This window comes from Silene latifolia, chromosome 5 (genome assembly GCF_048544455.1).
Source record: "Silene latifolia isolate original U9 population chromosome 5, ASM4854445v1, whole genome shotgun sequence".
NCBI lineage: Eukaryota > Viridiplantae > Streptophyta > Magnoliopsida > Caryophyllales > Caryophyllaceae > Silene > Silene latifolia.
Genome location: NC_133530.1, coordinates 15650769 through 15677620, shown reverse-complemented (window position 1 = coordinate 15677620; position 26852 = coordinate 15650769). Strand labels below are relative to the sequence as shown.

The window sequence follows — 26852 nt, the reverse complement described above, 5'->3', positions numbered from 1 at the left end:
TCCCTTATTCCCGTCCCTGGAAGAACTCTGCCTCGAAGACATACTTGAATTGAAGGGATGGTGGAGTATGACAGAGTCTGCTCAAGATTGCAGTCAGAATCAACTCCTGAAATTGATGCCTGCGTTTCCCATATTGGAGACAGTGACAATGGACATGGAGTTGGTCATTTCATTGGCACAAGTGTTTCTACAACGTATTTCTTCTTTACATTCTCTCCATATTTGTGGCAAAATCAAGGATGTAGCAGAGCAAACATGCGGTCCTTCAAATGTGAGACAACCAGCCATCCTCCTCAAAAACTACCTCCGCATGTTACGTTCCCTATGTTTTTGGAATTATCTAAAGGAACATCTTCCTGAGGAGTTTCGAGGTATGTCTTCTTTGAGAAGCCTAACTATATACAAGTGTGAAGCATTAGAGTCCGTTCCAGAGTGGATTGACACCCTCACCTCCCTCGAAAGCCTTGAAATATTTAAATCCCCAAGATTGAAATCGCTGCCGCACGAGATCAGTAACCTATCCAACTTGAAGACACTAATCCTTGTTGGATGCTCGAGCGAGCTTGAGGAGAGATGCCAATCGCCATCAGGAGAAGACTGGTCCAAAATTCAACATATTCTCGACATTACTATTCGACCCGCCAAAAATGAGGAAGAATGAAATGAATCAATCAAGTGAAGAGTTAATTTCACTTGATTGATTCATTTAAATGTAAGGCGAGTTAAATGTAAGGCTTGGCTAAAACAAATTGATGTAATAGATTAATGGCCTAGCTCAAAATAGAGAATGATAGGTGTATGGTGTACTACCTTTGATTTAATGATATTCACATTTTCACCAAAAAAAAAAAAAAAAAAAAAAAAAAAAACATGTTAGTTTATATGGAGTATCTGCTGGTATTCTGGTGGTATTTTTTGAGTATCTCTATTATCTAGTAGTGTTGTACTGTATTTTAAACTTTTTCACCCTCTCTACGTAATGTAACCATGTTTGCATAGGTGTCGTAATTGTCCATACTTTTTTTGGTTACATTACTGGTCTAATCAAACAATTTTAGATTTAGTTTATATTTAATCAAACAAATTTAACTACTCCCACTGAATAGTTTATATTAGCTTTATTTTGTGGAGAGAAAGTAAAGTAGGTGTAAACTATTGAATGAGACGGAAGAAGTGGGAACGAATTATGGTTTTGATTCTGTTGTGCTAAAAGTGTCTATGTCACTAAACCCGAGACTTAAATTTCAAACTTTGAATGAACATGAAGAAAAAAAAATTCAAACTTTGAATGAACATGAAGGGAAAAAAGAACAATAAAAATAATATTGAAAGAGGAAATTGGAGTAAACCCGTTCTGAAAAATTGGGGGAAAGGGAATAGAAAAAAGTGTCAAACAAACACTAACAAAGAGAAATGACAGTATATAGATTGTACATTCGAGGTATTATATCTGGATTTTGTACATTTTTAATTTTATGATAAGTTTTTTGAGTTTCATTTAAAAAAATAGGAGTTTTTAGTATCAAGTTTTTGAGCTCGTTCATTTAAACATTAAGCGAAAAAAAATACAAAATTGCTCAAAAACTATACTTATAAATTCAATTAATTTTGAGTTTTGCCATAAAAAAATATTATAGAACTTGTAATAAATGCTCAAAAAAATACATATAAACTCAACAACTGAGGTAATACATCCGATGCGTAATCCTTTTTCTCGAGAAATGAGGGGTTTCATTCTCTTTCCCTTTCCTTATTACCCCTTTACCAAACGCCCCCTAATAGTGCCATGTGTAACCTATTTTTGTTCGGTTATTACTCGCAAAATTACGTTCCTTCATTTTATTTTAGAATAATAGAACGACAAAAGAGAGAAAAATCAACCAAAATAATATTTTGATTCTAAAAAAAAAAAATCTCCTAAACATTTCATCATTTCACTTGTATAGATTTATCTTTGAACAATTTAAAGCTCAATTTATTATTAAGCATGGCCTTCAAATATTGACGTGATGACATTCTCCAATCGATTCCCGAACACATCATTGACCATCCTGCATAATCAATGTCACCATATCGTCAATGAATTCTGGTGACAAAATCAGAATTTATAGCTATAGATAGGGCCTAAAAATGAACGAAATTTCTAAATCCAAATCTGACAAAATCCTAGCCATATCCGTAAAATCAAAGGTGTACCTTGTCCAAATCGACATAAAAAAGAGTTTCATTTATGATTTGTTCACTTTTGGTACCGAAATCATCAGAGAGTAAGGCCCTGTTCTTTTAGACTTAAAGTCACTTAATATAAGTTCACTTCAGATCCTATAAGTTCGATTCGATTCGATTCGATCCTATAAATTCGATTCGATTCTATAAGTTCGATTCGATTCGAGATCCTATAAGTTCGATTCGATTCGATCTTATAAGTTCGATTCGATCCTATAAGTTCGATTGATTCGATTCGAGATCCTATAAGTTCGATTCAGATCTTATACCTCACTTAATTTAAGTTCGATTCGAGATCCTATAAGTTCGATTCGATTCGATTCGAGATCCTATAAGTTCGATTCGATTCTATAAGTTCAATTCGATTCGAGATCCTATAAGTTCGATTCGATTCGAGATCCAATAAGTTCGATTCGATCCTATAAGTTAAGTTCGATTCGATTCGAGATCCTATAAGTTCGATTCGATTCGATCGATAAGTTTCACCCAAAAGAACAGGGCCTAACTCATCTTTTAATTCTTGGAACTCAATGTAGCTAGAATCCTTGTCAAAGTTATTCAATCGCAAAACTTCATCATCTCCCATCTTTTGTAGGTGTATTGAAAGAGTCAAAAATTCTCCGCAATCCAAGGTTTCGTTCTCATCGACATCCGCCTTTTATTACACAAATAATAATATAAGACATACGAACAAGCAACAAACCAATTAACTAGCATTTTAATTCATCGATTTGTATAAAAAGAAGATACGTTACTTAACAATTTCCTACTCAAGTTCCATAATGATCGCATAGTTTTTTGATTGACACCCAGATTTATCAAGTGTAATCAACAAAAGGCTAACAAAAGATAAAGCATCCAAATTCAATGGATATATGCTTCGAGCTAATCCAACTTAAACCTATTGTGAGACTGTTGACAGAATATTTATTGACATAACATACATATATAAAAGGAATTGTTAAAACGAACGGAAGAAATTAAAGAAGGATAATGAAAGGGCGCCACCGGGTGACGCCGAAATTGGATGTCACCCTCTCACATGCATTATTTATTGAAGGGGTCCTCACTTATTGTATGTGAGAGGGTGGCGCCGAGATTAGTGTCACCCGATGACGCCAACTCATTTTCCATTAAAAAACTAACAAATCAGGAATAGCATGTCCGATATTAAGAAGGCCAGATTTGAGTTCTTCAAAGCACAAGCTTCCATTTTTATCAGTGTCTATCATATTAAACTTGTGCTTTCCATTTTTATCGGTGTCTATCATATTAAACGTTCTTATACCAAAAAAAAAAAATTGAATAAAGTCATAAAAACTGGAGGGAAAATACCATGTATAAGGACCTATTAGTAAAGAAAAAGAAACTATTTATACATGGAAGCTGTCATTCTGACACCATTATAATTTTGGAAAACAAATTCGATATGGCGGTTATTATTATCGCATATAAGAAACTTAAAAGCATGAAACCTAATTCTGATTACGGGGCATGTCATTTACCAGTAAGTGGATTATACATCTGATGTAGTACATCATATGATATTGTTTTTGAGCATTAAGATAAAATTTTTGAGTTTTAATCTAAAAATTTTGAGTTTTATTTTAAATTTTTTGAGTTTATTTACTTAAACTTTAATCTAAAAAAGTTACATTATAACTAAAAAAAAAATTACATATAAGCTCAAAAACATTTGATTTTTGACATCATAAAACTAAAATGTAATTTATAAATTTTATAGTACTCGAAAAAAATACAAAAAAATTCAAAAAGTCATTAAATATGATGTAATACATCTGATGTACAATCTTTTTTCTCGTCATTTACTCATATGGGTTAGGTTAATTCAGATTACAGACCAAGTTCGGGTGTCGGGTTAGGTATAGATCGAGTTATTTTTGTCAAGTCTATGCTTACCTATATGTATACTACTCCGTATTAAGGAGATTCGATTATCATAATTTAGGTACAATAAGTTAACTTGTTTTCTAAATACATCCCAAATGAATCGAAATTAAAATTTAATAACTAATCGGGACACATTAGACTAACCGTAAAGTCATTAATAACTTAATATATGAACTAACCGTTACTCTTTCTTAATAGAAATACCGTCCCAATTGGCATATAGGACAATACTTTTCCTTTTCCTTATGCATTAACCTCTTGTCTTATTCATACTATTTGATATTTTGACTCGTATTAAACTTAAACAGTCTTAAATGAGAATTTGTTAAACTCGTTTAACAAAAACACATATACGGACAATTATTTGACATTTGTGTTCAGCGTAATTAAGCCACACCAAAATTCAATCACTGGAGAATATAACCCATTGAATTGGGCTAATCCCTACTCCCAAAAACCAACCCATTAAAATTCGTAACCCTAAACGGCTAAACATAAAAGGAAGTGATACTCTATTGCTCCATCACCTTTTACATTCTGTTTGCAGTAAAAAAAATAAGTCCAAATAAATGCTTCCCTTAATTGCACCCTCGCAGTAAAAAGAAGGGGTATGTCTTGCTTAAGACGGGTCGAATCTTAAGACGGGTAGTTACACTCACAAAACGAATATGGGGGACAAGGTGGGGGCACCCCCATGTGCCTCCCACTATCCTCTATTTGGGCATTTTGTCTCACAAAATGGTATCCGTCTACATCTTAAGACGGATAGTGCCCGTCTTAAGTAAGAATTTGTGAAAAAGAAGACCAAGTAGCATGAATCTCATTCACAACCTCTTAATCTACCACTTTTGATCTTATTCAACTTCAAGTAATGTTTTGGATTTCAATTCGTCTTTATTGAAACAGTTTTCACGGGATATGTGACAATTTAAGCCTTCCATTCCAATTTATGAGGTTTGAATTTTTGAGGATAATATCAATTTTAATTGTTTGATAAGTAAAAAGAAATTACCCTTTTAAAATGTGTTTTTTCTATACTTATTTCACAGGATTTTATTTCGTTTTTATTTGAAAATCTAATCGTTTTGAGATTTTTTTTAATCTTAAATTTTAATTTTTTTTTGAGATTTATGCTGATATTTTATTTGTTCAATAGCTCATACCCAGATTTGCTCAATGCAATCTATAAAAAAAATTGTGATTTCTTATATGAAATTAGAGTAACATTGTTATAATATTCTTATTAATTTGTACTGTAATTTTTTTTTTTGTTGATTAGCACATGAATAGATATGTCAGCTTTCCTTTATGCTTATACTATGTTTTAGTTATGTTTTGGTGTAAATTAAAACATTTTAATATATGGAGTGTGGAAATTCTGAAAAGTGGGGATGAGAGCAATTAAATAGCCAAGGTGAACGTGGGTTTCTACCAAATGAAAAGTCTTGTTTTTTTCCCTAAATTCAAGGGACCAATCAGAAGAGTTTAAAAAACTCAACTTTTATACTATGTAGATACTCAGACCTACAATATTAGCTATGGAAATTCACCCTGCATGCAAACTCGTGTTGCATGGATTTAACAAGTTAAAAATGGTGAATTTTAGTGTATATTCGAGATTTCCTTGTAATATATTTTTTCTAGTGTGTTTTTATAATCTCCTTGTTGCATAGTATATGATTTATGCAACACAAATTCTCATTATAGACGGACACTATCCGTCTATACGTATAGACGGATACCATTTCCCCTCACAAAATACCCATTTGCCATAAAGTGGGAAGCACATGGGGGTGCCCCACCTTGTCCCCCTACCCATTTTATTAGAGGTCTTTACCCGTCTGTTCGCCCCACCCGTTTATACCAAGACCTATTGTTTATGCAAAAAGTGTTCAAATAAAGGCATTCAAGCAATCATAAAAAATTATGTAGATGATTCTAAAAAGCTAGTTAATTAAGTCAGCAAATTATCACATTATTTGTGACAATTAGACCAAATTAAATTTATATAACTTAGCCAATGATGGTGACACACATAAGTCATAAGTGTAGGGTGTACCTAGTCTAACGACCGTCCTGCCGTCTTATGGCCAACAAAGATAGTGAAGTGAACAATTTTTAATCAAGTGAAATAAGCAAGAAAATATGCATGGAGTGCACGATCTTAGAATAATATGATAAAGACAAGAGAACCAAGAGCATTATCCCTATATGTACCAAAAAAAAAAGAGCATTATCCCTATGATTTTCAAGGAATTAAGGAACTAGTAATTCACTTTAAACCAACACGGAATGACAGTGGAGTTAAAGAAGGGTTGGTAGAGACGTTTGTTTTCACTAAAGAATGAAATTTTTCAGGTTTTTAGTTAAATATTTCGACTGACTTGTTAAATTTAGATCCTAACTTTGTCATTGCAGGTACTATTATACTTCTGGTGGCAAATTAAGCTAATACATACGAGATTGTTTTATGATTGAAATGCTACAAACGTGTTATGATGTTTTACCAAATTCGAACTCATAACATGAGAAGTTAACCAGACAAATGAGCTGAGTCGAGTAAATTTGGTCCTCAATTATGTGTATATTAAAGCTTTTAACATATTTACATGTCGTACTCTAAATGACCACCTCAATAATGATGTGTATAGAAGAAACATAATTATATGCCCTAATCTGAAGGACTACCTCAATTATGTCATTTCTGAATCAGAATCTGACAAAATCTTAACCATATCCGCAAATCAAAGGTGTACCTTGTCTAAATCGACAGCAAAAAAAAAAAAAATTCACTTATAATTTGTTCACTTTTGGTACAGAAATCATAAGAAAGTAACTCATCTTTTAATTCTTGAAACTCAATGTAGGCACTAGAGTCTCTGTCAAAGTAGTTGAATGCACGTCGTAAATCTTCATCATCTCACACTTTTTGTAGGTGTTTTGAAAGTGTCAAGAATTCTCCGCACTTTAAGGTTCCTTTCCCATTGATATCCGCCTTTTATTACAAAATAATTAATTAATAATATGAGACATATACGAACAAGCAACAAATCAATTAATTAGAATTTTAATTCGTCGATGTGTACCAAAAGAAGATTCGTTACTAAACAATGTTCAGCACAAGTACATTTCATTATGACGGCATTGCTGGGTCGTCAAAATAGTGTCATATACTCACTCATATCAAATGTGTAGGCGTGTACCTAGAAACATTTATGCTCCATATATTACGGGGCTTAATGTCGACAATTTCTTACCATAACAACTAACAAGGGCAAAATATTTTGGGGGTTTTGGTTTTGTTTCACATTATGAAGGGGCGAATGGTTTATGAAGGATAGGGACTTAGGAGTGATAAATTAGGGCTATTTTGGTCGTTCTATGTAATCGAGAGTCGATAAAGCGTAAGCAATACGATAAACAAGAAAAAACGTCAACATAATGGTAAATAGGTGTGGTTGGTGAGGGTTTCCTTAAAAACTAGGTGGTTACTGGTAAAAATAGACTCAATGAACGATAAATTATAAGTTTGGGACTCGGTGGTAAAACATAAAAAATCCTTAGAATAATCACAAATTCTTGTTTCAGACGGATACTTTTTGTCTTATTTTTTAGACGGGCATATGTGACCATTTTGGCCCTGTTCTTTTGGACTGAAACTTATCTGATCTGAACTGAACTGAACTTATAGGATCTGAACTGAACTGAACTTAACTTATAGGATCTCGAATCAACTTATTGGATCCGAATCAATCAACTTATAGGATCTCGAATCAATTGAACTTATAGAATCTGAATCAACTTATAGGATCCGAATCGAACGAATCGAACTTATAGGATCTCGAATCGAACTTAAATTAAGTGAGGTATAGGATCTGAATCGAACTTATAGGATCTCGAATCGAATCGAATCGAACTTATAGGATCTGAATCAACTTATAAGATCTGAATCAATCGAACTTATAGGATCTCGAATCGAATCGAACTTATAGAATCTGAATCAATTTATAGGATCTCAATCGAATCGAATCAACTTATAGGATCTGAAGTGAACTTATATTAAGTGACTTTAAGTCTAAAAGAACAGGGCCTTTATAGTTAAATGTAACCACAATGGTATATGCAGTGTTACACCTTATGGTAACTAGTTTTTCAATAATGGTCACATGTAACTGTAAAATGGTTACAAAATCCCGTCTTATTATTTCAAACCATAAAAACCTCTCTGAAGCAAGATGCACTCAAATTAATTATGCTAATTATAATACGCTAGTCAAATCTTCTAATAAAATATGTCATTTATAATCTGCTTTTGTAATCTGCATATGCTGAAATTAATCTGCTATTTACCAAACAGGGCCCAAAACTCGATCCAAACCTACTAAATCCATCAATCGGCCCATCATTCGTACCAAAAAAAAAAAAACGATTGGCCCAACAACGAATAATTACTCCGTCTCAACGTCTTCTCTGTTGTTCTCAGTCCTCGCCGATGACCAACAATGGAGATATCGTCCTACCTATTCCTCGTATCTTTAATTTCAATCTTCGCTACAATTACCTCCACGTTTACTCTCTCATCATAGGTAACTAACTATTATATTCTTCCGTTTCCGCCATTTCAATTTCTGATTTCTGAATTTTGTGTTTTCCATGGAATTTAGATGTTATGATTAGTTTTATTGTAGATTAGGTTAAAATTACACTTTTGAGGAATTACTAAACAATAGATAAGGAATTTCCCGATTATTTTCCTACGTTTCAGTCATTTTGTTCCGGCGATACTGATTTCTGACAGTGTTTCTGAAATAAATGGAATGTGATTTGTGGATTTGATGATATTTGTGAAGAATTTTGTTTGTTACTCCGTATTAAGGAAATACTGTTTTTCAGATTCTATTAATTGATGAAATCTAAAATGATAATTCGCTAATAGACGAAGTTAATAGTGTGGTCTACATATTGGCTTGTTTGTTTATCACAAATTCTCATTTGTGACGACAAAATCCGTCAAAGAGGCAAGTGGGAGAGGTCACAAGCTTGTGACCGTCTAGACTCCAGACTAAGACAGACTGGTTGTTTGTATGCTCTCCATCTCCCTCCCCTGAATTCCCATTACATCATCAACAACAACATTACCCCATTGCCTCAAAGGTACTTGTAAATTGTGGGGTAAAGGGAGTGAGTCGTACCTATGCAACCTGCCTTACTGTATTTCCGTTATCCATGCGAAATCCTTAGATTATCCGTATCCTTATGATGAGTAATAACTAATAATTAACACAGACTTGACAGTGGCTCTCTTTCCAATCGCTTTTGATGGCATTTACCATTGTATTCTTTGATGGTTTAGCATGTTTGCGTTGTAAAGTACATTGTTTCGGCATAAGTAGATAACCACTAAAAGATAGTTATAAGGTTATAAATCCAACTATAGAGATGATTTTCTCTTCTTTGCTTCATCAAGGCATTAACATGTATTCATTGTTGTTCATTTCATAATTGTTGGTAGGAATGTAACCACTCCGCCGGATGCTTAGTTCACCTAACCTCTAGACTGCTAGAATAATATAACTAGAGTTCAAAATCAATGCAAAATGTTGAGATCGGTTTGCAAGATTTATCATGAGCTTGAGCTTAGTTCAAGTACATTGTACATATTATAAAGAAAATAATAGTTGCATCTTGCATCTCTGTTTGTGAGTTAAAATACTGGATCATTTTTACCTGACGTGATCGGTGATTCGCAAAGGTTTAGTAAGTTGTGGTCTACCAATTACGTTTTACATTATTTTGTTGTTAATATTCTAATCAATCGCAGCTACTTAGCCTAAAAATCAAATTAAAATAAGATCCTATCGGAGCTGAAGCTAACCAGACTCCTGCACAGATAGTCATCATGTTTGAATGTTTGATTGTAAATTGTGCCCTTTCGAGTTTCAACAATAGGATAGGTGTCTAGTGATCATCGTTATGGGAAATACTTAATAGATCATGATGTAAAATTTTCTGTTGTAAATTTAGAAATCAAGGTAATTCTGTGATTAGTTTATACTGGTCTATTGAGCTGTTCTGTTAACAAAACTTATCCTGATTCCCGTAGTGCCGGAGATTACATTTTTGTGGTTTTATTGTTTTTTTTTTTCACATGTGAACAGTGTTTTAATGATAGCTATTCGTCCTGCTGATTTTGAAGTATCCCTCTTTTGTGATATTTGTAGAGATGCATCGAGCAACAATGGCTCTAGGATAGCTTTCTTGAAGCCAACTTTTCTTGGGAATAGTCTCATTGCTGTCGTCTCAGGACAGGTTGGTAAGCCCTCTTGAGAGCCTGACAATAGGCGGACACAGTAGTGAAATTATCATGGTGGTTGAGAATTGACGCTCCAAGGAGATGGAGCGAGTGTGTTTGTTGTCACGAAAAATGTCGTGAGTGCGGTCCCAAAGTTGTTTGGTAGTGGCACCGAGTTGAAGGATTGTGAGGAGGGGATCTTGGGAGATGGTGAAAATCCATTGTTTAACAATGGCATCGAGACGAGTCCATAGGGCTGGCCTAATGTATAGAGGACTCGTCGTCATCCGATGTATCACCCTCATCTCATAATGGTGCAGCGGAGATGTGGTTCCTTCGAAAGCCTGTGCAGTATCCACGAGTCATAGTGAGCCTTTTCCATGTCAACGATGATGGGGATGTTGTGTTTGATGTTGCCAAGGGAGGGATGATAGACAGGTTGTTTGGTGGCCATGATGAGAAAGCCAGAGAAAAACGCAGCGAAATTTAGTGTTTAGAAGAGAAGGGGAGGAAGAAGACTTGATACCAAGAAAGATGAGGTAATCCTTTATTAATTTTATTGCTAAACATCAGTTTAAATAAATAAAATAGGTTAGCTTGTAATTTACAAGGGTGGTTAATTGACTACAAAATAGGCAACAATAAGATTCCATGCAATATTATACAGTACTAGTGTTGGACTAGTACCTCATAAGTTCCCGTTACCTCCTCCTCTACAATACTGATCAGCTTACTGCTAAGTGCTAACCACTCATATTGTGCTGAATTTCTGGGAACCTCATTTAGCAAGTGGGAAGAAAATAAGGTACTCGACAACGAAAGAAAATTATAGCTTTATGCTCATAAGAAAATTCAACACAATAATAAAGCCAACAGTATAATGCTTAGTTTCCTGGAAATTTCCTTGTTCACTATATCAATAAATTAATCTATATCATATTCTTAACAACAAACCAATCAACATCCTCTTAACTTCAAAGTTCAAAACCACTTCAGTTTCAGGATTTTATTATCACATCTCACAAATCCTCATTCTAAATCCACCAAATCAAGTTATCGATATCAAATACAAAATATTCTCCTAAGAAGACGGGAAGGATAGCAAAATGGCTGAATCGATGGTGACGGAGTTGGTTAAAAGTATTGGTGAGAAAGTGGGTTCTGAAGTTTGGAAAACAATAGTAGATGCAGCTAACATTGAATCTCAAATAAAAGGGCTTGAGGATATCAAAAATACTATTGAAGCTACACTTCTTGATGCAGATTCATCGCAGGTGTGCAGTCATTCTCAACGAGATATTCTTGAGAAGCTTGAACGTGGACTTGCTAAATTAATCGATTTCCAAGATGCAAAGGCTGCAAAAGCCAAGCAGAAACAACTCATGGGAGGAAGTAAGTTCACCAAAGAGGCGCGCTTGTTTTTTTCTACTTCAAACCAGCTAGTATCCCCCTTCAAGGATGCTAGGAAAATCAACGGTATTACTGGGGAACTCAGTTGCGTTGCAAGAAACTATGCCCAATTTGGAAGCATAGTTAGCTCTTCAACTTTGAACCAAACCCGAATATTGAGTAATGTATCGGGGTCTTATATGAGTACTGATATGGTAATTGGACGAGATGGAGACAGGGATAAGATGGTAAGCTTGCTGTTAGACTCCTCCGCTGCTGCTGGTGTCCTCCCTGTTGCTTCCTTTGTTGGAATAGGTGGAGTTGGGAAGACTACATTGGCTCAGTATGTGTACAATGATGAAAGGATTAAGAGATATTTTGATTTGCAGCTTTGGGTTTCCGCCACTCAAGATTTTTATGTCAAAGATGTGTTACGGCAAATGGTGACATGTGCCACTGATGATGAAAAAGCTCTCGACTGCGGGATTGATCAGCTCCAACGGCGTGTATACCAAACCATTGCTGGGAAGAGGTTTCTGCTTGTTTTGGATGGTGTGTGGGATGACGACAGTTTGAGAGGGAAATGGTTAGAACTGAGAGCACTGCTCAGGGTCGGGGCTCAGGGGAGTAAAGTTCTCCTTACCACACGCAGCGAAACAGTGGCTAGAATTATTGGGACCCAAGAACCATTAATTGTTGGCGATTTAGGAGATGATGATTCGTTACTCCTCTTTCAATATGTGGCTGCTACAGAATGGCATGAGCCAGGGGTGGAGGCCATCGCGAAGGAGATTGCAAAGATGTGTCCTAAAGTTCCCCTTGTTATACGGGCAATTGGAAGCCTTTTAGCGGGGAAACATACAGTCCAGGAATGGCGAGCTTTTAGGAATGCTCAGCTTGCAAATTTTGCCTCCTATGGAAGTGATGTCATTGGCACACTCAAACTCAGTTACGATCAGTTAGGTACAAGGCTAAAACTCTGTCTTGTATACTGCTCTTTGTTCCCAAAGGGATTCCATTTCAAAAAAACTATTCTCGTTCGTCTTTGGATCGCCATGGGATATGTTGAAGGCGAGTACACAGACCAAAATCCAGAAGAGGTGGGAGAAGGATATGTGTTGTGCTTGCTAAGTCGAGGATTTTTATATGCACAACCTGATGGGTATAAGTGCCCTGACTATTTTTATATGCACAACCTGATGCATGATTTAGTGCTCTCGATTGGTGGGTTTAAGTATAAGATGGCAGATTCAAATACAAATGAATTTGATGAAAGAGTCTGTCATGTATCATACCATTTAGCAGAAGACGAGTCGTCTTTGAAAGTCCCATCATCACTATTCAAAATCAAGCAGTTGAAGTCGTTCCTTCTCCCTCTTCAATGGGACATGAGTTCCAATTCTAAGCCAGTTAGACTTTTCCCATTAAATGATATATCTATATTCAGAATGGTGTCTTTGAGGGTACTGCGGATGCATGGGCTACAGATAAATGAACTGCCAAGATCACTAGGCAAACTGATCCACTTGAGGTATCTTGATTTTTCGTTCAACTATATCCGTAAACTTCCCGACTCGATTACACAGCTAGTGAATCTTTACTTACTTGACCTATCCAACTGTGGGAACCTTGAAGAGCTGCCCGAGGACATAAGCAAGCTAGTGGCACTCAGACACCTTAACCTCTTTGGTTGTCACAAATTGAGTCATATGCCCAAAGGGTTGCAGAGACTGACGAGTCTTGAAACACTAAATTATTTCATTGTGGGAAAACCAAGCAACTCTCTCACTCTTTATGGATCTAAGGCTAAATTGGCGTGTGATCTGGCAGGCCTAGGGAGTCTTGATAATCTTAAGGGCGTGTTGAGAATCGTTTTGGTGGATCGATCAAAGGATATAGTGTCAGAAGCCAAAGCTGCAAATCTGGACAGGAAAGAGATTACTGAGTTTAATATGGTATTTAGAGAGAGCAATATAGAAGACGAGATGGTGCTAGAGAACCTCAAACCCAGTGCTAGTCTAGAAATACTGCGTATAGAAAAGTATGGAGGAAGGAGGTTGCCATGTTGGATGAGAGAAGGAATCCATTTATGGCTTCCAAATCTGGCTGCTATTATTATAGATAATTGCAAAGAATGCATAAATATGTGCTCCTTTGGAAGACTCCCTCATCTTAAGGTGCTATACTTAGGGAGATTGGATAAGGTGGAGTACATAGAAGAAAATGGTAGTAGCAACAAAAGCGACATGGTAGTTCTAGCAGACGAGTGCCCTTCTGCTCCCTTATTCCCGTCCCTTACACAACTCTGCCTCGAAGACATACCTGAGTTGAAGGGATGGTGGAGTATGACTGAGTCTGCTCAAGATTGCAGTCAGAATCAACTCCTGAAATTGATGCCTGCATTTCCCAAATTGGAGATAGTGACAATGGACATGGAGATGGTCATTTCATTGGCACAAGTGTTTCTACAACGTCTTTCTTCTTTACAATTTCTCTATATTTTTGGCAAAACCAAGGTTGTAACAGAGCAAACATGCGGTCCTTCAAATGTGGCTGTTAAGCACAAACAGCCAGCCATCCTCCTCAAAAACTACCTCCCCATGTTACGTGACCTATCGTTTTGGAATTATCAAAAGGAACATCTTCCTGAGGAGTTTCGAGGTATGTCTTCTTTGACAAGCCTAACTATACGTAAGTGTGAAGCATTAGAGGCGGTTCCAGAGTGGATTGACACCCTCACCTCCCTCGAAAGCCTTGAAATATATAAATGCCCAAGATTGAAATCGCTGCCGCACGAGATCAGTAACCTATCCAACTTGAAGATACTATTCCTTGAATGCTCGAGGGATCTTGTGGAGAGATGCCAATCGCCATCAGGAGAAGACTGGCCCAAAATTCAACATATTCTCGACATTGCCATTCAACCCGCCAAAAATGAGGAAGAATGAAATGAATCAATCAAGTGAAGAGTTAATTTCTATGGAGTATCTGCTGGTATTCTGGTGGTATGTATACCTTCTACTGGTTTCTGGTGGTTTATTTGAGTATCCAGTACTGTTTTATTCTCATTTTTATGTTAAAACTTTTTCACCCTCTCTACGTGATGTAACCATGTTTGCATAGGTGTCGTAATTGTCCATTACTTTTTTCGGTTACATCACTGATCTAATCAAACAATTTTAGATTCAGTTTATATTTAATCAAACAAATTTAACTACTCCTGCTATCCCACTGAATAGTTTATACTAGGTTTATTTTGTAGAGAGAAAGTAAAGCAGGTGTAAACTATTGAATGAAACGGGAGGAGTATGAACGAATTATGGTTTTAATTCCGTTATGCTAAAAGTGTCTATGTCACTAAACCCGACACTTCAATTTCAAACTGTCATTTCATTTACCAAACCGTCATTCTAATATACGAGTACCTCCATTTCCTGTCTTCTCCAATTTCTCCTTTCTACCTTTCAAGAACCATAGTTAATGAATTTTCTAATGATAAATTCATTCATTTTTCATATATCTTATGGATAACATAATCATATGCATTGATTATGTGTGGACTAGGTATTTTTGGCATATTTTGTTTTATTACTGAACGTTTTTCTGTAATCTTAAGTTTGAAAGACAAATTTATAGTGTTATTTCTCTTCTATTTGTTTCTCAGTTTCGTATTCATAACAATTCATCAATGGCAAATTCATACTCATTATCTGTCTTCAACTATTGTACGAAGTAATGCTATTAGTTTTATTGATTTTGCTTTTGATGGATACCGACTAAGTTGATTTCTTTTGACTGTTATTGTACATATTGTGTACAGAAAAGAATAATCTGTCAAGTTATTCGGTTGATTAATATGAGTATTATGTTCAGCTATCATGAAATTTATGCTTTTAGGAGTTTTATTATTATGATGACTATTAATATGCTTCATATGATAAATACTGTGGTTACTGGCAATTCGGAGGCTACGTACAATTTACCAAATCAGGAGCTCGGTATCTACTCTTAGAATTTTCCAAGCCATGTGTATTGTTATTTGTAATCAATGTTTTATAATTTGTGACTTTTTGTGTGCAGTTTAGTAGGGATTATGTGTCTAGCTCTATTACGCCATTTGCCTAATCATTTGTGTGCAGTTTAGTCGATTAAAATCCTTTTCACAAGGAATAAATATGGTAAAGAAAATGACCGAGACAGATAAAATATGTACATTCCTTCTTTAAGTTTTATAATTTCTATTGACACTACTTAACTTTCAATAATCATATCATCAATTTATTATGGTTCAGTTAAATGTTCTCGTGATCCGTTATACGTATGGACATATAGTTTTTTTGCTTAATCCATTGATGCAAATCCGCCGTCTATGGTCTGTTTAACGGTGTTGGAGTATCCACTATCTATTACGGAGTAATTTATTACTAGATTAAGTGAAGCTGGAAGTTTATTCGTCATTTCAGTTTATGGTTGAGTTTAGGAGCAGGTGGGCAACTATGCTATAGTTTCTAATATAGCTCTCTTTTACAGTGTAGGGAGCACTGTACGGAGCACGAGCTGATTATATATCAATTGCTTATTACATGTCATGGTAAAACCCAAATGTTACGGACTTAGTTAATGCTACTATGCCATCTTATATGTCATTAAGGTATGTTCAAAATCCGTATTTAGTAACACCACGCTTATACAATTAGATTATAAATAACAAAGTAATTTGGTGTTCCAAAACCCAAGGGCTCACATAATTGACGGGTTTGAGGAAGTTGAATATACATTGTCTTTCTCATGAGCATTTTTTAAACAAGATAATGAATTGAGGAAGTTTAATGTACATTGTGTTTCTCAAAAGCTTCTTGAATTAAGATAATTGCACCGGAATTTTGCATCGACTTGATCATCAAAAGCATCCATTCTTTAAACCTAACATTTTCAGAAACCTATATTCACAGTTTCACACTTTAATTCGATATAGTGTTATGTAGAAATTTCTGCCAGACCGTTTAGTAGAGGTGCTAGCTTATTGAAGGTTATAATTTTAACTATATAGATATCTTCGTCTGAGAAACTGTGTTTGAGACTAGAATGTTATAACTTGCAGTTCTAAACTTCCAAAGCAACCAATTATGTTTTGTTTAGGTAGTAGTGTCATCACTTAAAATATATTTAATAATGTTAATTTAAGTATCAGCAAACTTATTACTTTATGTAATAATAGCACTAAGACCTGGAATGTGACTAGATTTAAGGATCTCAACAATCCCGAGATAGAAGAGTCAGCTAGAAACAACTCTAGTAAGGAAGAAATTTGGTGGAAAAACCCTAAAAACGGTTTCCTAAAGCTAAATTTTGACGGATCAAGAATAGAAGGTAATAAAGCTGCTTTAGGATATTCTATAAGAGATCGATCACAATGGTAAAGTCGTTTTGTTGGGAGCAAAAAAGTGCGGATCCAATAGTATCCTTGTTGCGGAAGCTCTGGCTTTAAAAGAAGGTATTTTAGCAGCTAAATACTTAGGAATCTCAAAGTTAATTGTGGAGGGTGATAATTTATGTGTTATTTAACTCAATTCGAGGTACTTGGCAAATTGCTTGGGAAATTTCTAGTATTATCAAGGATGTAAAATTAGACTTTCATTTTTTCGATGAAGTGATAATTAAACATTGCTTTCGTGAAGCCAACAAGGTTACTGACTTCATGGCTACTATTGGACATTCATGTCCAACTCTTTCGAGGTGATTTGATAGCCGGTGGCTTCAACTTACCTCCCTCATTCGAAAGGATGATATAGGTTGGTCCTATCCTAGAGGATCAACCTAGATTTCTTACCTAAAAAAAACTGACTCTACCTCTTAGAAGGCATTTATGATTTATGAGTTTAAAATTCTATAATGTTGATCATGCAAAGAGTTACTAAGAATACATCAAAGACGGATATATTACTCTTTGTTACATAATTCTTAGTTTATTATTATTTGGTCAAGTTAGCAAAGTTATTAACAATTTATACTATTACTAAGAGTATTTTTTTAATAGAACGTACTTATATGGGTTTTAATGTTGTTATTGTATAATAATCCTTTTTTTCAGCAATCCATAGATAATGTTGTACTGCATTAGTTACTTTTAGTTGTGATGTTTTCATATCAGATTCGATTCTTGAATGGTATTATGTTGAGTCATGACTGTATGCATCTCATATATATGATGCTGCTGTATAACTTTACAAATCTTCATTTGTTTTTAATTTTCTCTTTTGTACTATATTATCCTGCTTCATCAACCATCATTTTGTTGTACTGTTACGTTTGGAAATTTTTTTTTTTTTTTTTTTTTTTGTCAGAAAGGGAAAGATTGCTTAACTTAGGGTACAGCAGCTGCTATACCATGAGCAATCCTATTAAGAGACCTGGGACAATGACTAAGAGAAAAACAATGACATGAAGAAAGTAAGGAAAGTAGAGATCGTAAAATGGGAGCAATTGCACAGTCGACAGTCGCCCCACCATTCAACTGGAGGACAAGATTTAGGCAGTCCGAGGTTGCATCAATATGTCGATATCCCAGAGCGATGGCATCCTGGCAGGCGGACTTCAACGCAATAGCTTCAGCCTGAAGAGGAGTCTTCGCCCAAAAAGCACTCATACCAACATGACGCATAACTCCATTGTTATCTTTGAAGAACCAGCCGGCAGTAGCCCTCAGATTAGATTTCCATGACGCGTCACATTTAAGACGAATATGTTCCGAACAAATTACTGACCCAATTAAACAAATAGGAAAATGATTTCGTAAAAGAGCCGAAACATGCATCTCATCAGCAGGAGGGACGGTGGCAATCTTTGCTGTACTACGCTCTTCCTCAATTTGCAAATTAGTATGAGCATCCCGACTGATAAGATTGAGAAGGGCATAGTAATCAATTGAAATATCATGAAAGGTAAGGCGATTGCGCGCACACCATATGTGCCATAATGTGCTGACGAACAAGGAGACGGAAAACGTGGGATTTGGTGATTTGGACAACAAGTGTAACCAGTTAATGACCCATTGTTGGATTGGGATGTTACTCCCAACAGAAGTTCGAATACCCAAGGGCGAAGCAGCCCAAACACGAGCAGCAAAAGGGCAGTCTCGAAACAAATGATCCAAGGATTCAAGGATCATAGATGCGGAGGGACACATCTGGCAATAACAATACCACTGGAGATCCCGTTTCCACGCCTCAGCTCCACACGGTAAGGAACTTGCCAAGATTTTCCACAAGAAAATTCTCCATTTATTAGGGATAGGAAGGCTCCATAGCCTTTTTCGACAAAACACAAGAGACGACGCAACCATACGACTTTTATCTTTAACAGTGGCATTTGTATTCCATAGCTTAGAAAAGGCCAAAGCATACCCACTCTTGCTAGAATAATCTCCACTAGAAGTTAAAGTCCAATATACTTGATCGGAGTCATCCTCCAATGGAATAGGAGTCGAAAGCACAAAGGGTAAAACATCAGGTCCACATAAATGAAGCACCTTCTCATAATCCCATTCCCCATATTGTGTCTGCAGGAGTGAAACCAATAAGCATGGTTTAAGAAAGAGATCAGATGGTGGCAGTGATAACAACTGAGCTAAAGACGCGCCATGAATCCACTTATCACGCCAAATATCCAAGCTTGAAGGAAACCCAATCTGCCAGGCCAAGTTGTCCTTTAACAATTCAAGGCCCCATTTAATTCCCCTGCCACCCCATGAAAAGGATCCATTCATAATGAAGGAGGGATTCATGATATTTGCCTTCGTAAGTCGATACTTAGAACCTAACACCCGTGAGAGTAAACAATTAGTGTTAGAAATAATTTTCCAACCAATTTTAGCAAGCAAACTTTGGTTGACACATCCAATATTCCGAATGCCTAATCCGCCATTGATTTTGGATGAATGCGTAAACAATTTACTGCACCAGTGAATTCCATTCCCTACTTGATTTCCACCCCACCAAAATTGTGAAATCAAAGAATCAATCTTAGACGCCACACTTACCGGCATTTTAAATGCCGATAGAGAGTAAAGAGATAGTGAGGATAAAACCGAGCAGATAAGTGTGAGACGACCAGCAGCAGATAAAAGGGCGTTCTTCCAACTAAAAATTCGCTTACAAACCTTGTTAATGATTGAGGCGAAGATCTCCTTCTTACTAGACCCAAATTCCGTAGGTAAACCCAAGTATAGACCCATTTCTGAACCACTTGGGATATTAAGGATTTTCAAACAATTAGATACAGTACGAAGGTTACAATTTGGGCTGAATGTCACTGCAGACTTATTGTTATTGATTTGTTGACCCGAGTGATGACAATAACGTTCCAAAGTGGCACGTAACTGATGGCATTCATATTTATCTGCGCGCATGAAAAAGATAGAATCGTCTGCAAATAATAAATGAGAAATAGATGGAGACTCACGACATATCTTTACACCAGTTATCCGATGTGAATCTTCAGCATCAAGTAGGAGTTGGGAGAGGACTTCAGTACAAAGAGCAAATAAATAAGGGGATAATGGATCCCCTTGACGAATACCCGATTTTGGAAGAAAAGCATGTCCTGGGTTACCATTGATAAGTATCTCGTAGGATACCGATTTGATACAATTCATAATTAACCGAATAATATGATGTGGAAAACCCATAAAGAGAAGTGTAGCCTCAATAAAATTCCAGCGCAATCTATCATATGCTTTACTCATGTCTACTTTGACGGCCATAACACCTTTTTTTCCATGAGTCTTTTTGGTAATATGATGGAATAATTCATGAGAAATTAAAACATTATCCATTATAGATCGTCCTGGAATAAAGCCATTCTGAAATTCCCCTACTAGTTGTGGCATAAACACCTTCATCCGGTTAGAAACACATTTTGAAACAATTCGCATAATAACGTTACATAAACTTATTGGACGATAGTGTTCAACCTTCTCCGGACTATTTGTCTTTGGGATGAGCGTAATAGAAGTTCGATTATGAGCTCGAAGAATATTACCCGTGTTTAACATAGATAAAACCGCAGCCGTCACTTCCTCTTTGATATAAAACCAATATTTCTGATAAAAAAGACCAGGAATACCATCCGGACCAGGCGATTTATTTTTTCCCATTTGAAAAACTGCCTTTCGTACTTCCTTCCGTGTAAATGGTTTAGCCATAACATCATGCTGGTCATTAGTTAACTTAAAGCGAAGTTTAGAAAAAATAGAGCAAGATGTCTCCAGAAAAGAAGCAAAGGGTTCATGAACAACCCCACTCTCAAAAATATCCCTGAAATATAGCTCAAAAGACAAATGAATGTCAGATTCTTGAAAAGTCCAGCTACCATCTTGTCTTTGTAACCCAAATATTTGATTTTGCTTATGTCGTTCTCTTACACAATTGAAGAAGTATTTCGTACAAGCATCCCCCTCTTTAAGCCAATTTAACTTTGCACGTTGTTTCCAGAACAATGTAGCTGCCTTATTAAATTCCAAAAAATTTGCATGACAATCCTCATAAGCACCTTCATCACTTCCATCAAAAATTTGTTGTAGTTCAGTACTCAATTTGTCATCAAAATCAGTCCATTTCTGGGTCCATTCCTTTCTTTTGCAAAAGGTCCATTGTTTTAAAGCACCCCGTATTCGTTTCAATTTACGAAGAAGCCTAAAAGACGGTGACCCTTTATCCCACTTAAACCATTCAGTTTTAATAATGTCAAAACACTCATCATATTCAAAGCACCAACTCTCCAGTTTGAAATGAAATCGTCGTTGAGTAGATAACATATCTGTATCTAAAATAATAGGTGCATGATCCGAACATTGAATAGGCAGATGCAGAATACCCGTATTAGGAAAATGAGAATACCATGTTAATGAAGCAAGTCCTTTATCAAGTCTCTCATACACCCGTGCACCACCCTTCCTGTTATTACACCATGTGAATTTAGGGCCTTTAAAAGCAATGTCGGACAATAAATTTCTGCCTTTCCATTCAAGGAAAAATTGTGCTCCAAAAATAGTACCCTTGCTGCCACCCAGCTTGTCCTCATTATCATCCACTTGATTAAAGTCACCAAGTAGGACAAAATGAGAATCAAGAAGACCAAGTTGATGTTCAAGTTCCAGCCATACATCAACACGCATTTCTTTTTTTGGCTGACCATAAACACAACACAAGTACCAAAAGCTAGTAGGGCATATATTAATCTTAAGGATAACATAGTTCTGACACTTAAAGGTACAACTAATATTCCAGAAGGCTTTCCAACCAATCCACAAGCCTCCCTTAGTATCTAATGCATCAACACCTTCCGAGTTTACATAACCAAAACGACCAAATAAAGAGGAAACAGTAGCACTACTACACTTAGTTTCAGAAAAGAAAAGTAGATCATACATACTACTAGTAATCAACGCTCTAATTTTGGCAATTGCAGGAGCGAGCGGATCATTGAGACCCCTGCAATTCCATGCCAAACACTTCATGGAGCAAGAGAGGATTGAGTTTGGTCAATCCCCGCAACACCACCCAACAAAGCAACAGTTTCGTCATCAGATGAAGTACTACTGGAAATGATAGTCTCATGATCACGAACAACTAAATGGAACCCTGATGAAGATCCAGGATTCTCACCCACAGCAACCCTCCTTCTTTTCCCTTTACTCGTCACAGCTGACAACTCCTCATGGTCATAAAGTGCATTAGAGAGCTTTTTAGAAACTCCTGGATCCGAAAATGATTTCCTTTTAGGACTAGCTAAAGGACAATCAGTGTTATCCTGTAAAGTAGCAGCCAAAATAGATAAATCCTTGCCCCGACCCTGATGGGAAGATGAAGCAGCTGCTAAAGAAGAAAAAGGAGCACCAGCAGATAAACCATGTGCAGTTAGAAGAAAATCATTAGATACTCGCGGAGGTGGTGAAGACAATAAATAACCCTCAGTCTCCAAAGACCCAGCAGGATCACCAGAATTAAACAGGGCAGCTAAATCATCAACGGCATCATGAAAAATATCCATATCAGAATTAGAATGACTAGGAGACGATAACATAGCTGCAATAGTATCAGAGCTCGAAGAAAGAAGTGGCCATTCAGGAGTTGATGCATCACTATCAGTTGACAAATTTTCAGGAACCAAAGGTTCTGGTTCATTTGAAGCCATAGGATGCATATTATTAACCAAAGGATCATGGTACATAACTGGCAATAAGTCTGGTGCATCCAAATATTGCTCATAACCACGTGCATCATTTTCAAGAAAAGCTCTATGAGGTTCCTGTTGAACTCGTAGTCGAATAGAGTTTAAAATAAACTCAGTTTCATTAAAAGGGTATTCAAATTCACCTTGCCCACGGTACACATTATACGGATCACCATCAGGCCACTGGACATGTTCACCTTGATGCAGACCATTACCCGGTGGGTCCATATCATGTTGATGTGGGTGTCCATCATTCGGTAAAGCAATAGGAACTTCCTGCTCAATCAAATTATCATTAGTATCCAAAATATTAGCATTAGGAGGAATAAGACCATCATTTACAACATGCAGATTGGTTTGCAAAGTAACCGGAACTGGAATTGGAATCTGAAGATTTCCATTTGTATTGAGATAGCCGTTATGCAAACCTAAATTTAAATCTGGCCCATGCAAATGTGGATCCACATTATTTAAAGCAGGAGAAACATTTGGGTGTAACATAGGAACTGGTGGTATCTCCACCTCCATATCCCGTTGTTCCTCAATATTCTGATTTTGTTGCATAATAGGAATAAATTGTGTGATACCCGGTACATGCACATCGACCACAGCCTCAGCCGTTGTTGTTAGAAGATCACCATTCTCCTGTATAGTAATAAACACTTCTTGATTATCTGGAGCAGGTGGAATAAGCATAAAGTCCCCATTTTGAAGGAGTTCCTGATTAGTACCATTCCCTTGATGATCCAAATGTAGTTGTGGGACCATATCCTCTCCATGTAAACCAGCAGCATCATGAAAACCATTTTGCATGGCAGGCGCAGGCTGATGATTAGCTTCAATATTCCCATTATTTTGATCCATTAGACCATTAACCTGATCCACTGTTCCATTAGCAAGTGGTACCGCATCCACAACCATCTCAGGATTTGCATGCCCAAAACCAACATGCAACTCTCCTACAGGAGCATGCATGCCATTTCCCTGGCCCACAATCTCACCTTGTGGATTAGTATTCCCTGGAGAACCCCTATCATCTTCATCCATACCATGCAAGCCTCCCCCACCACCATTCACAGCCTGCATGTTATTATGAAATGCTTGCATGTCTTCATAGATAATTGGACTAGCAAATGGGAGTGCCGTCACAGCAAATTCCATCCCTGGATACATCCTACCACCATCGATGAGACCCAAATCAAAGTCAATAACATATTCTTCCAAGAAATCAGCAGGTACATATTCACCACGTCGATGCCCTAACCGGACCGTTGACGTAATATAACGTGATGTGGATGGTAACGCACAAAGATTGAGATTAAACATAGTATATTGGTATCGAGTTTGAAAGACCACAAACCCTCGATCAATAGCACGTTCCAAAGATGTATTCAGATTAGACACAATATCTTCAATCCGATCACCACAAATACCCACTTTGTGGCCAATACGACCACAAAGTGGTCGTTTGGAAATTTGGATATGACATTGAGGAACTGATATCGTCTTCTCAACTTATTGCTTAGGATCCGATGACAATACTCGAAAGCGGAAGAGGTCTAGAAGCAAGTTAGGATAACAACTGAAGTCATCATGGAAGCAAGGCGATTTCAATGTCACAAGCATCATTCGCCGCATTAGGAACAATGTATGTAATGAGGTGAAATTTTTTTCTGGCATAAGTTGGTTGATTCAACTTATTGTGAGAGTTACCTGAAATCTTGATTTTAGTACTGAATATTTCGCCCTTTATTTTGAATAATTTTCTTAAGAATTTTTCCAAAATGATCATAATTGATTTTTTAAGATCAACAGTGTAGTAAATTCGATGTTTATACTCCTCTTTTCGAAAGTACCTAAGACATGAAATTGAATAAACCATATATGGTTAAAGATCTGTTTCTTCAATCCCATCATCTTTGCTCTAATGACGGAAGTTTACGACGCTTTAAGTAATGTTGTTTTGTGATTATAAGACAAAAAGTGCGACTTGAATAAACTATTATGAAATTATAAACTATTATGAAATTATATATATCCCATCATTTAAGCTACTCTGTATTTTAGTATCTCGTCTAACGAATAAAATTAGTATGAAATCAATATCTATCTATCTATCTATATTAATAAAGGAAGCTTTTTTCGTGCGATTATAGAGTCTCCAACATTAGTAAAATACGTCATATTTATAAATAATGCTAAATAAGTTAAACTGGAAAAAAAAAAATTGAATAAAAAAAATAACCGTACAACACTTCTATAAACTGCACAACTCTATAAGAATTATAATATTAAATGCTTCCACAAATCCTATACCAAAACAATTGCTACCTCTACCAAATTAAGTATAAATAGTCTTTCTAAACTCCTCCCTCACATCCATAAATTTTGATACACGTTTTAGTTTTGATTTTTAGCTAGAACTAGAATAATTTGTGTTTTATATATTAGTTGTTTATTGTTTTTTTAGCTATTTGTTTAAGTGAATTATTATGCATGCATGTCAATCACACTGATTAATTTCTCCTTGTGGACAGGTGGTTGTGCGGGCTGCAACGGGTAATGGATAGAGAATATATATTAATACAAAAGGTATGACTATATTTTAGGATTATAAGCAATTTATCCGAGGAACACAACTAAAGGAACACCTATACATGATTGAATATAAATATAATGCGGCTATTCAACCCCTTCATGAAATTTTAGTTTTTTTATGTAGTTTGTAGTTTTATTCTCACTTCTTTCGTATGGTTTGTAATTTAATGTCGCATTGTTGTTTTTCCATTGTTTACGTAATTAATCTTTATAAGTTTTGTTCTTTTGGTAGGTATGAGGATCAAGGATGAACAAGCATACACAACTATTATGTTGCTGGAGAATATTCATCCTCTTGAATAGTCATTTTGGTGCCATTGTTTGTGCCTTGGTGATGGATGTTCGTAAAGTAAAAACGGTTATTACAGATGTGTATACGGTGATAGCATGTCTTTTTGAACATAGAATACACGGCGAATTATTCGACATTCATCGAAGGTTGTGAAAGATGAAACATTACTTTTGACGATATATAAGGCCAAACTAAAGACTTGAGCGAGGTTGCCCGTCATATATAAGCTTTTTAGTAGTCGCTATGCTTAACATGAAATTTTTTAAGGTTTCCCCTTCCCTTTTGATTTAAGTAAGCTATATGATCTAATTTATTCCTATTAGGAACACAATATTATCAATAATACAAAGTACGTTTATGAAATACTATTCCCTTATAAAATCTAGCAATTCCGTGTTGTTTTATGATTTTACTTGCTAATTTCAGATTATGATTATGATTATTTCTTTTTTTTTTTGTAATGCATTAAAGTCAAGTACTCTACACGAATTGGCATACTCGAGGAGAAGAGAGATATACACATGACGTATTTTTTTCGTGTTTGTTAATTGAGTTAGTCTCTTGAGACACCGTCTCACACCTGGTTAGTGTCAACATAACAAACACCTCACTACTCTACAAAATATTACTAAAATAGAAAGGATAATAATTGACTGAGACACCAAAAATGAAACAAGACAACAAATGATCGGGATAGTGGGATTAACAAAAAGAAAAATAAATAAAGGAATAACAGTATTAAAATCTGGGCTCTTAGGAGCATTAGTTGCAAGTATTTTGCATGCGTTTGGGCTTTGCATGGCAATTGTGGTGCTTCTTGATAGTAGAAGAGTTTCTGCACAATCTTTTTTTAGTGATAATTACAACTCTACAAGTAAATTGTAGCAACTCGAACGATTTATCGGGGTAGTG

The 26852-nt window shown here is 36.0% G+C and overlaps 1 protein-coding gene and 1 long non-coding RNA gene across 11 annotated transcripts in view; both read left to right on the top strand.

Annotated features, from left to right (window-relative positions):
* Positions 1–24943, top strand: part of LOC141656840 (disease resistance protein RGA2-like) — a 75532-nt gene extending 50589 nt beyond the window's left edge. Inside the window, exons 1-5 of one of the 10 annotated variants that reach the window (XR_012548584.1) lie at positions 8565–8723; positions 10359–10968; positions 11693–14823; positions 16349–16469; positions 24577–24931. Coding sequence is in view for 2 of the 10 variants with exons in the window: in XM_074463915.1 (XP_074320016.1) it covers positions 11536–14766 (3231 nt within the window). In the remaining 8 variants the exon portion in view is untranslated. Of the gene's footprint in view, positions 1–8564; positions 8724–10358; positions 10969–10994; positions 15012–16348; positions 16470–24576 lie in introns of those variants that run through there. The other 9 variants (XR_012548582.1, XR_012548580.1, XR_012548585.1 and 6 more) reach the window with 9 other exon arrangements.
* A 622-nt stretch (positions 24944–25565) lies between these two features.
* On the top strand, positions 25566–26160 carry LOC141655937 (uncharacterized). The gene is made up of 2 exons (XR_012548253.1): positions 25566–25642; positions 25881–26160. It is a non-coding gene; the product is annotated as an uncharacterized LOC141655937 (long non-coding RNA).
* Positions 26161–26852: the final 692 nt, after the last annotated feature.